The 12,398-nt window shown below is 36.9% G+C and overlaps 2 protein-coding genes across 7 annotated transcripts in view; one reads left to right on the forward strand and one right to left on the reverse strand.

Moving 5' to 3' along the window:
* colec11 (collectin sub-family member 11) overlaps positions 1 to 12,398 on the reverse strand; it is a 75,204-nt gene that overhangs the window by 36,515 nt on the left and 26,291 nt on the right. For all 6 annotated transcript variants that reach the window (XM_077240011.1, XM_077240014.1, XM_077240013.1 and 3 more), the window contains 2 exons: positions 7,315 to 7,433; positions 6,731 to 6,831 (listed from right to left, as the gene is read on the reverse strand). The gene's annotated coding sequence lies outside the window, so the exon portion shown is untranslated. The remainder of the gene's footprint in view (positions 1 to 6,730; positions 6,832 to 7,314; positions 7,434 to 12,398) is intronic.
* Positions 443 to 4,689, forward strand: htr1b (5-hydroxytryptamine (serotonin) receptor 1B). The gene has a single exon (XM_077240008.1). It carries the CDS (start codon positions 839 to 841, stop codon positions 1,991 to 1,993), a length of 1,155 nt encoding a protein of 384 aa, XP_077096123.1. The 5' UTR covers positions 443 to 838; the 3' UTR covers positions 1,994 to 4,689.

Here is a 12,398-nt window from a genome sequence, read left to right on the forward strand (position 1 = left end):
TTCATAGTCTTTATAGTGGCATAAAAGCTCTACTGAATAAGTCAATCTTTACACATTGTCATATGAGCAACTAGTCTGTAATTACAGAATTAGGCTATGTATCACATTTAATTAGATAGTAGCCTAGTTTAATTCACACACACACACACACACACACACACACACACACACACACACACACACACACACACCTCAGAGTTATTCCTTCAGGAATCGGACTGTGGTTGCAATGTATATGATTGATTAATTAAAAATGCATTTATGTTGTCTTATTTTGATCTTAATCTAATGTTGGCCAAAAATTAAATAAATAAATAAAATTTGAAGGAAGAAAAAGCTAAGGGTGAATTTATTTTTTAGAGATGAATTAAAAGGATGATAAAGTTATGGAGGCACTAAGACCCAGAGGACAGCATCCTCTCTCAAACTAAGATCATGGTTATCAAAGCTGCAACTTTTGCATCAGAGCCCTATAAAAAGCAAGAACCCTGCGACCGCCTATCAGTGAAACCTAAGAAAAACTGCCGCTGCTTGCAGGCAAACTGTCAGCCTTTTAAAGATGACTCGAGTGTGGACGTGAAGCAAGAGCAGCACTGAAGACTGATGCAGGGATGTTCTCACACAACTTCTGGGATGCTTTATATTGCGCAACTGTTGTGTTCGAAGCTTATTTTTATTTTTCTTAGAGACCGAAGTTCGAGAATTAAACAAGCAAAAAGAAATCTTTGATTGTCACGGAACAAAAACACCAACGAGCGTTTGACTGCACCTGATGATAGAGCTGACAGAAATCATGAAGCGAAGAAAATATTGCTTTATTTTCAAAATATGAAAACATATGTCTTCAGGGATGGAGCGCAGCGGTCATTTCAAGCCAACACCTGCCCAATTCGAGGTTTTAAACACCTCGACTGGCACAAATGTGACTTTAATACCTAAAACGGACGAAAAACAAGAAAGTTTCGCTTTCCAAGTCACCTTGGCATCCGTTCTCGGTCTCATCACTATTGCAACGATATTAAGCAATGCATTTGTCATTGCCACAATTTCCCAGTCCAGAAAGCTCCAGACCCCGGCGAACTTCTTGATCGCGTCCCTGGCCGTCACGGACCTTCTGGTGTCGGTGCTCGTGATGCCCATTTGCGTGCTGTACACGGTCACTCGCGAGTGGACGCTCGGGCAGGTTATCTGTGACATCTGGCTGTCCTCAGATATAACCTGTTGCACCGCGTCCATACTTCACCTCTGCGTAATCGCCTTGGATCGATACTGGGCAATAACGGACGCAGTCGAGTACGCCAAGAAACGCACACAAGCGCGCGCCGCGGGGATGGTGGCCACCGCCTGGGTCATCGCCATCTCCATCTCCCTGCCGCCTTTCTTCTGGAGACAGGTAAAGGCAGGGGAGCTGACCACCTGCTCGGTCAACACGGACCACATCTTCTACACTATCTACTCCACTTTCGGAGCTTTCTACATCCCTACGCTGTTGCTCATCGCCCTGTACGGGCGGATTTATGTGGAGGCGAGGAAGCGCATTTTGAAGCAGTCTCCCAAAAAAGCGGGAAAAAGACTCACTTCGGCTCATCTCAGCACTAATTCACCCGCTTCGGTGGCTTCGACCTCTCCTTTGCATTGTGGAAGGCATGACCTCTGCTCGGACACTGGGTCTCTAGGCAGTGACAATCAAATTAGAGTAACTGTGTCCGATTCACTATTGGAGAAAAAGAGAATATCGGCTGCGCGCGAGAGGAAAGCCACCAAAACCCTGGGCGTTATTTTAGGAGCTTATATTGTGTGCTGGTTGCCGTTTTTCATTTACACATTGCTGGTTCCCCTCTGTCCATCCTGCTTTTCCGCAGAACTCTTTGACTTTTTCACATGGCTTGGCTACGTCAATTCACTGATCAATCCAATAATATACACCATGTCGAATGATGACTTTAAAAAAGCTTTTCACAAACTCATAAGCTTTAGATGTTGCAGACGATAGTAAAATAAATAAGTATAAGGGATAATGGTCAGTCATTCGGTCCTTAACGCAAGTGTTATCACGACACGGTCGAACGCTTGATTCTGATGCTGCTATACGTTTTAAAGGGATGGTTCACCCAAAAATTAAAATTATGTCATCCTTCAACTAACCCTTATGTTGTTCCAACCCTGTACGAGTCTCTTTCTTCTGTTGAACACAAAATAATACATTTTGAAGAATGTTGGTAACCAGGCTGTCGACGGTAGCCATGACGTCCATAGTATGAAAAAGAAACTAAGTCAGTAGCTACCGTCAACTGTTTAATTACCAACATTTTTCAAAATATATTATTTTGTGTTCAACAGAAAGAAACCCATATATGTTTGGAACAACATAAGGGTGAATAAATGACCCAAGTTTCATATTTGGGTAAACTATGCATTTAAGGTGTTGATTTACCTGCAGGGCTATGAAGCAGTTCCATGTCATTAGTCCCACATCACTTCGCCACATTATTAGTCTTTTTTTAAAGAGCTACACAGCATAGAATATTAAAAGAAACAGACAACAAATACCCGACCAAGCATATAAATGACAGGCAATCCTGTTGACAAAATGACAAATTATGTTGATTTTTTTTTCTAAACTAATTCATCTAATAGCTTCCATGTTTGTAATTATGCTGTTGTTGCCTATTAACACGACTGAGAGCCGCAGCAGAAGCGAGTAATCACATTCACACTCCCTCCCTCTCGCTGCTTAGAATCAGCCCAGTTCTAGTTCTACTACTTCAAATAGTGACTCTATTTTAATTAACAACATTGGCATGAGCTGTTTCTAAACAAGATAAATGAAAAAAAAAAAGATAATGTGTTTTAGGGATGAAAACTTGAAAGAATGGAGAGTTAAAAATCTTCAAAATGTGTAACTTGGTAGCACATGGTATAAGTGAAACAACTGACTTCGGATCTTTGAATTTTCAGAAATTCACATATGCCATATTATAATCCTAACAATGACCGTCTGACTGCACATTATCACTTGTTACACGACTACTTAATTGAATAAATAAATGGATATTAAATAATTACTGACCTGATATTTTATTCGTTTACTTCTAAAGATGGCAGAGAGACAAAACACAAGCACAGTTATGTAGAAAATCAGAATCAAGAATCTCAGAGAGCCGTGTAATAATCGGTTACATGGGCCTCGTTTAACATTGTAGACATAGGCTATATTCCTTCAAACAGAATGTACAATGACTTTGGATTTCTTAACAATGCTTTGACAGCTTGTGGTCAACCTATGAATAATGCAAAAATTGTGCTAAAAAAAAAAGCTTCATTGTCTTTATTCTTTATTAAATGTGCAATTAAATTGCTCTTATGTGGTCACTGCCTATTGCTGCTGACTGGTTCTAAACGTAATAAATAAGATGGGTAATCCATTTTCTTGTGCTCACATCCAGTACCTCTTTCTTCCTGTCTTATGGTTGATTAAACAGTACGAATATGTGTTGCTTGACTAATGAAAACAGGCCTATTAATGATTCATCTTTACACCTGTTCTTGCTATTTCTTCCCTTGTCCAAGCTCCCAAAAATGTGGGTGTTTTGGCCCTTCATTTCCACTCAATGAGCATTCTGAGATCAAACCAAGTCAGCAGTGTGAATTAAGTTCAAGTCTTCACTGTACAAACAGAAGACGTACAAAAAGAGTTCAAGTGCATTGGACAGAGTTAACCTGACCGAGGCTCTTAAGATTTAGACATGAATTGAGACCTACTTCTAACCCAAATTGATTCACCTTCTGCTCAATATGCTCATAAGTCATATTATCTGTCACTTGGCAGTATGAGAGATCACAGAGTAACTGAGAATGACACGTCTGCCGCAGGAGGTGAGTAATACGTCAAAGACGCACCAGAACGGGGCAGAGGAGGAGATATCGACCTATTAAGCCCATAGGAGGTGACAGGGAAGGATCACTGCAAAGTCACAGGATTTCATGAAAAGGCATGTTTGATATTTCCCACAATTCTGCTTTTTTCACACTAAGCCTGCTTCCTTCAACCCTGTTTTCAATGTGTAGTCATGGTGGATATTGATTTAGCTATCATGATTCAAAACCTCCAACAGCAGCCAGTGAAATTGGGGACATATTTAAGCAGAGGGCCAATGGACTAGAAACTGACATGTTAGCATGCTTTTTTTGGACTTCCAGAGCGCAGACACTTTTAATGCCTAAGAATTAGATGTGAAGTGAGTTTTAAAGACCTAATTTTGTATTATTACAGCTTGAATGCTTAACACCATGCAGACACCCGCAATAAGTGTAAGCTGTCCTGTCAGAGCCGTTTAACAGTGAATCACAAATCAGCTCTCAGAAAGCAATGGTGACGGGAAAGCAAGCAACATGATGGCATAGATGTATTTTTTTTTTAACATATTGGTCTTTTTTGAGTATGCTGATTAATATGTCTTTTATCATAAGTAGTATTAGTATAAAATGATTTGGAGGCTTGGAGGAGCCGTTAATTATTTGAATTTAATCTCTTGTCTTTGTCATTTATCTTTTCTTCTGAGCCCATTAAAGTCGTAGGTTTAATACTATGCAAAATGAACCTTGCATTTCTGTCTTAAATCGTTGATGTTAATTAATGTTATTCCTTTTTTGTTTATTTTACATAAATAAAATTGAAATATTTATTTATAGCATATGACTCATCTGAAATAAAGTTTATTGAAGTCCCCACTCCCTCCCCTTTATCCTTAATGTCCTCCAGGGATAGAACATTAATCACGAGCAAACAGAGAAGCACTCATTTGCACTCATATGATGAACACTTGACTTTGACAATATATGACCTTGATATAATCAACATACAAATCATTCTGACATATGTTACACACATGGCCTGCGTATACAGTATGTCTGAGCATGCCTTGCTAAAAATCCATGCTAATTACCAGAAACAGTCATCAATCATTAAACTTATGTTTTTAGCTTTTCTGGACATTGACCTTCATCATATTCACATCTCTAAAGGTTTTATCTATGGGGGATATTTTTTCATGTCCACTATTAAACACCAACTGTTCCCTCACAATTTAAACACGCCAAGCTGCTTTGCAATTACACTTTACCTTCATTGTGCTAAATGGACCATATGTATGCATGTAATGACGTTAACATGTGTTCTCATATACCACAGCTTAATGTTCAAATTAGTCTAACAGTGCATACTTATTAACAGTGTTGAGTAATGTTGAGCAACCCATAATCAGATTACTCACCCTTATGTCATTCCAAACCTGTATCATTATCTCATGTGAATAATTATTTTACAAAGTGGAGATTTTTGATTCATACGGAAATGTATACGATTTTCAGAATAAGAAAAAAGTAAGCATGAAGGCCCACCTCTAAACCTACTGTAACTGTAAGTGGGGTATAAGCAAATAACACAAAAACATACAAATGAGATCATACAAAGTAGCCACCAATTGGCCAACAATGTAAAATACGATTGCCGTGAGAGGATTAGAGTTTCTTTCTTTCACTGAACACTAAGAAAGAAGTTTTGCAGAATGTCCTGGCTGCTCGTTTCTTTACAGTGGATGTGAAAGATTAACTTCCAAAATTAGCAAAAGAAGGACAATAAAAGGTGACCATACAATTTATGTGCTACATTTCAGGTCGACCAGAGTGGTGAATGTGATTTCCTGGATTAACATCTTTGTAGATCCTGGAACAACATACCAATCAACCAATCAGATTTAAGGGAAAAGTTTACAGTTTTTGTCAAGTTTAGGCTTACAACCAGGGTTAGGTGCTTCTACATCATATCTAAAAATTTAAATTGGGCATTTTCCATAAGATCATCTCTCAATGCAAATCAAACCAGCTATTAGCCTAACTGAAATAACACCATGTCAATCTCTAGATATGGTGAAGGGAATGTGATAATGTGGGATATTTTAATTCCAAAGGCCAAGGGAACTATATCAGGATGCATAGTATCCTGGATCCATGAAATAACTGGCCCTTAATAATAAATAAATAAAAATCTGCCTACCTCTATGGGAATTTAACATAGGGGTGTCCTGACTTATGCAACCTGTATTTTAAGGAAGAACATTTATTTATTTACGATACATTATTCATTCACAAAGAAAATTGGTGTCCTTAAAGGTTGGATTTTGCTCATTTTTCTAATTAAGGCATTAAGATCAATTTCCAAAAGATGATTTTTTTATTCCTCTTTTTAGTCAACTTTAGCATGGGTTAGTTCACTTATGCTATCCACTGTAATTTAGCAGAAATGTCGCCACAGGAATTTTGTTCCGATGAGCCTGGGATGAAAGAACTGATCTAAATATCATTTGATTGCTAAAAATCTTTCACGTTCATTCACATCCACAAACGGCATCAAGACACTTAAATATTGGTTGCTTCCTCACACAGAGCTAGCATATAGCTTGAAACGATTATATTTTTAGAGTTATAACACTGACAAGAGTAAATGACAACAATATTGTCATTTTTGGGTGAACCTTCCCTTAAGAACATGTGTCACTTTCCATTTCTCACACTCTCTGCTCAACAACAGCTACAGATCACGTCTGTACATCAATCATGCATCATGTCTTTTACATTCTTTACTAAATATGTTTTTTTCCCTGTGCATATCTGCTTACACAGTCAACATTCATGGTGCTTAAAGTGAGACATCCAGATATAGCTCACAAACCTAAAGCTGGATAGGTTGTACCGTTCAAACATCAGAACCGTCACTCACGGCAGGTTCTGTCCCTCTTTCCTGCATGCTTGGGTCTAGTTGTGCCTTTAATCCTGCCAAAATAAAAATGCACCAGCACACTGCATTCAATGTCTGAGATGGTCCTTTGCAAAATACAAACTACTGCTCTTTTTCTACTCACTGAAGTAATATTCATGCCTTAAAGTCTGCACTTTTTTTAACCTTTTCTTTAAATGCCATTCCTTGAGATTGACAGATACCTAGGTTTAGTTGTTGGCGTGGCTTATTATCAGCCTAATACTTCACGGCTTTATATCTTTTCTGCGCCTCTGCATTATTCACCTCAGGATTACTAATTAAGCATGAAAATCACTATGTTCAAAAACAAGACATTATGTCAGGAAACATTTAGTCTTATAAATGCTATCCAGATAATGACTTTAATGACACAGGCCATTAATCCATTATATTTCTATATGGTCCATAACAGACAGCAATCATCAGTTCAGTAAATGTCAAGACAAAAAGTCATTAATTTTGCTCCAAACACTCAGTCAGATTCAGAGAAAACATACCTCTGTGAAAGAGGTCTTCATCTTGACGTCTGACATTCATACGCCTTAGGGAGGAAGTCCGCTCCGTAACGTCAGCATCTTTGAAGCGACACGTCTTGAATGCCACGTTATTCCAGCGCCTTTAATGACAATTCCACTTTTAAGCATTCAGTATAACATCCGTCTTATCTTTCTCAAGGATATTTTGACATTTGAAATGGCAAAATCTTGTCTCAAAGGAGCAGAGACTTTGCAAATAATGCGTTATATAATCTGCAAGGGTCTGGCCTGCTGTCCCACCGTTCAGAGAGATTTTAAAGTCGTTTCAGTTCTGTTAGCAAATTAGCGCTTTCTTATGCAATGTCACTTATTAGCAATTGAAGACACACTACAGTAAAAGCACAGAGGAGATCAGATCTGCTGACACAGAAAGTCAACATGGTGGATAATATCATATCTGCTCTTCATTTACAAACATTTACATATAAAATGTAGAGGTCATCTTTATAATCACACGATAATCCCTTCACATCGGTGGTTTGGTGGTGTCAGCAATTCTGATTGTGCCTGTGCGTCACTGCATAGCAAAGAGACTTGACTTTCAACGTGGTTAGCATAAGTGAGTGGATCAAATATGAAAGGGTCGTAACCGCCATAGACGATATTTAGTTAGATGTTGACCATTTTTTAAGTGGTTGATTCTTAAATTATGACATTTGGACCCCACATGGCTTGCTGAAAAATGAAACAAAATCAAACAAAATTGACATCAAGATATGACGAATGGGATGACATTTAATGGCACATGTAGAGTGTAATTAAAGTAGATGGGCTCTATTTTGCAACACAACCATCTATTTTTTATAATTGTCGTTGTTTTGTTCCGGCAGGAATCATTTGTTATATAAATATATGAAATAAAAATGTCTATCCTTGCATTGTATGGTTGGAAAAATGTCCCCTAATGCATCTCAGTAATTGTAAGAGCTTTTTCGAACCATGTCCATGGGGATATTGTGTTTTCTCATATCAGGACAAATGATGGTGGCATTCATGGATGAAACCACATATAATTTCTCTCAGATTTGAAGCATGCTCATTTATTGTAAGCTGTATTCCGATGTACCTTAGTGAGCATTCAGTATCGGGGGAAATATTTCCGTCCATTTCAGTGCTGACATGCTGCAACACAACCAGCACTGAGCACTGCTATTCTGAGAGGACTGAATCGCAGGGGTGTAAAGTACTTGAGTAATTGCACTTTATTTCTATACTTTTACATTATGGCATTCAGACGCTCTTATGCAAAGCGGCTTGCAAAAGTGCTTTAGCACTGTGTATTAGACCACTGTGATTAACAGATGGCAAGCAAGCAAGCACACTATAAGCTCAGAAGTGCTTCCTGGACAAATAAACAAGCATTAGTCAAGTCAAGTCAAGTCATCCTCATTTATATAGCGCTTTTAACAATGTAGATTGTTTCAAAGCAGCTTTTTACAGAGATAAACATATAATTTAAGGTACAGAGATCGACTAGTAGAACAATAGTCCTGTGAATTATAATTTGAAGGGAATGTTTTACCCAAGTAAAGGGGGGAAAGTTTTACTTTTTACAATTTCCTATAGTAGAAAGTAAATATTATGCATAGTATATGGTGGTATCATTATCTATCTATGAAAAAATATATAGATAATTTTTATTTAAACATCATCTAATTATTATTTAAAACATATTTATGCATTACACTACTGTTCGAAAGTTTAGGGTCAGTAGTAAAAAATAAATATATATATATATATATATATATATATATATATATATATATATATATTAATACTTTTATTCAGCAAGGATGCATTTAATTAATCAAAATTGACAGTAAAGACATTTATAAATGTAACAAAATATTTATATTTTAAGTAAAATCTGAAAATTTGAACTTTCTATTCATCAAAGAATCCCCAAAAAAAATCCACAAACATATTGAGCAGCATAACTATTTTCAACATTGATAATAATGAGATATATTTCTTGTACACCAAATCAGCACACTAGAATGATTTCTGAATGATTATGTGACACTGAAGACTAGAGTAATGATGCTGGAAATTCAGCTTTCCATCTGAGGAATATGTTAAAATATAACACACACACACACATGCAAATACATACTGCAAAATTCCACTGTAACTTATAACTTAACACAATTTTAAACAGAGTAAATGATTAATCTATAAACTGCTATATTAAACAGTCAAACTATACTGTAAAGCAGATTGTGTTATTTAATATTCACCAGTTTCCGGTCGGCAGATGTGCCCTTGAGCTAAAGCACAATGAGAAAACTGTGATTGAACAGGTTCCTTTTAGTGCATCAAAGTTACTTTAATATGAAAATCTCTACTGTCTCTTAATTTCATCAGTCAGTTTCAAACACTAAGAAAAAAAAATACCTACGTACAATGAAGTGAGTAAACTATTTTTACTTTTACTTAAGTATGTTTTGGCTAGATACAGTACTTAGACTTTTAATTTCCCATTTACTTTTTGAAAAAGGATGTCAGTTCAGCCTAACTTTCTGTTTATAATAAAGAAAACCACAATGGCTAAGCAACCGGAACGATGGTATTAAAATAAATTAGATATGATTGGTCTCAGTAAATGCTTCGCTGTCATTATGTCACACCAGCATGTGGAAGTGTTATTTGGTCAGTGACTTGCATTAGTACTGAGAGTGCTTTCATTTCAACATGACATCAAGTCTTCAAGGAGGACGCTGGATTCAGTCTGCTAGGAGCGAGAGTCAAATTTGAAATTCTTCTCTCCATAGCACAGAGTCATTACTCTGTTCTGCTGAAGTTTCCTGGGGGCAGCGCATCTCAGCTCTTCATAGCACATATAGATTTAGAGTGGCTTCACTGGGCACAGTTATAAATATACGGCTGGAAAAAGCATCTCGCAAGGCTGTGTAATGGCTTGTTTGAAAACGGGGATTTCTGTGATTTCAGTCCCTCCGTTTTGAGTCATGCCGATGTCAGCCACATGGTCACTGTAACAGCATCTATTATGCTTCTCATTTTCAGAACCGATGGCCATGTTCAGGGCAATTTCCACTGTTTACAATTCACCTTGCATGCACACTAGACACCCGGACATTTATCAAAGCAATCAGAGTTGCTGTCCACTAATGGCTCGAGTGTAAGTGCGCTTCAATGACTTCTTTCCTCAGATATGAAACAGGATTGAATATGGTATATTACAAACGCCCTGTATTCACTGTATATGATTATATGCTTGTATTGCTGCTTATGATATATATGGTAACCATGAATCAATCTATTGTCCAATAATGGAAACATACAAAAATCAAGAATGTATACTAAAAGGTTTGATTTACTGTTTTGTGCGCGCGCGCGCACGCACACACACACACACGCACACACACACACACACACACACACACACACACACACACACACACACACACACACACACACACACACACACACACACACACACACACACACACACACACACACACACACACACACACACAGGAAAGGTTTAATTTAATTAAAGTTTGCCCCCTGGTGGTTTCAAAGCAGGCCCGATTTATAAAACCAGACCTATACAAATCTCACAAATTTGTGTTCTGTGTGGTCTTTTCATTGCATGTTTGAAATATTGAGATCAATAATATGATTGATTTTCCTCGTCTCGCCCACTTTTTCCGTCAACAAGGGCTCAATCAATCACAGAGTATCTGAAAACATGGTTGAATGACCATTGCAAAATAAGTAGGTTGAGTTTGATAACTCAGTCATGAGATGAGCTCAATCTGCAGGCAAAGCAATACTCAAGATCACCCATAGGAGAAGCCTGGAGCTGCAAAAGCTCAACGTGTGACAGAATCGGCCAGTCGGCACATCTGTCAGAGAAGCTGTCCATCACACAATATAACACAATTATAATATAATCATTTTCCTAAAATGAGCCTGAAGGAGATTTTCTCATTTGGTACTGCTTTCTTTTTAGATTAAACCACAGCTGGAGATTATAATTATCATAGTAATGCACACATTACCTTAAATCCTAAGTAGCAGATAAATAACTTCAACATGCAGTTTCAAAAAAATAAAATAATAATATTAAAAAAAAGTTATGTTAATTATATAAGGAAGATTGGGGCGAGGCTTGGAGTCTAATAAAAATAAATAAAACCATTTAGTTACTATTATCATTTTTATTCATATTTGGAATTAGTTTTTATATTTACTGTTTTAATTTTGATTTAAGTTATTATTATTATTATTTTATATGTCTATATAGTTTTTATTGACTTTTATTTCAGTTTTAGTGTCAGTTATTTGTAGTAAATGAAAATGAAAAAAATGTTGCGATAGCTACTATAGCTACAACAGTTTAATATATTTTATTTTATTTTAGTTCAAGTTTCTTATATTTTCCTGGTTTTAGTTTTAGTTTCACTTAACTATAATAACCCTGCATAATATAAGTGAGAACCGTGCAAGGGTTTGAGGCAAAATCTACACAAAATAAAAATAAAAATAAATATGTCAAATACTGAAGCAAGGTTTTAAGTGGTTCTAAATGGTTCTACTTTTCAGATATGGTTTGTATATTGATATCAAATGTCTAGTTAAAAAAATGTCTTAGAACAAAACAACCTTTGAAATTTTCATTTCAAAATGAAATGGGGGGTGTGTTGTAAGATTAACATGTGATCAAATTAATTATTTTTCCCTGGGCTATAACTATAGCCAAGCCTACATTAGAAAGGCATATATCTGTTAATCTATATATATGCATTTATACGAATCATCTAATGTAAGGGATTTAGGTGGAACAACTTTCGAAGATCTCACATGCAAAGATGAAGGGATCATATGCATGTCACACAGCAATGGGGCGAAATAATGAGAGCTGTATCCTGGGATTACGACAGTGACGACTCGGTCAGTCACTGTCATCCATCAATATAAAGCTCTGTCAGTGGCGCGTGGAGGAGAGTGTTCTGTCGCAGCAGAGATGTGCTGACTCCAGACAGTCACTCACTCCAGGTTAATTGAAGTTCACCCTTTTG

Source organism: Siphateles boraxobius, unplaced genomic scaffold (assembly GCF_051911475.1).
Source record: "Siphateles boraxobius isolate OS27281-9 unplaced genomic scaffold, OSU_SipBor_1 22, whole genome shotgun sequence".
Taxonomy (NCBI): Eukaryota; Metazoa; Chordata; class Actinopteri; order Cypriniformes; family Leuciscidae; genus Siphateles; species Siphateles boraxobius.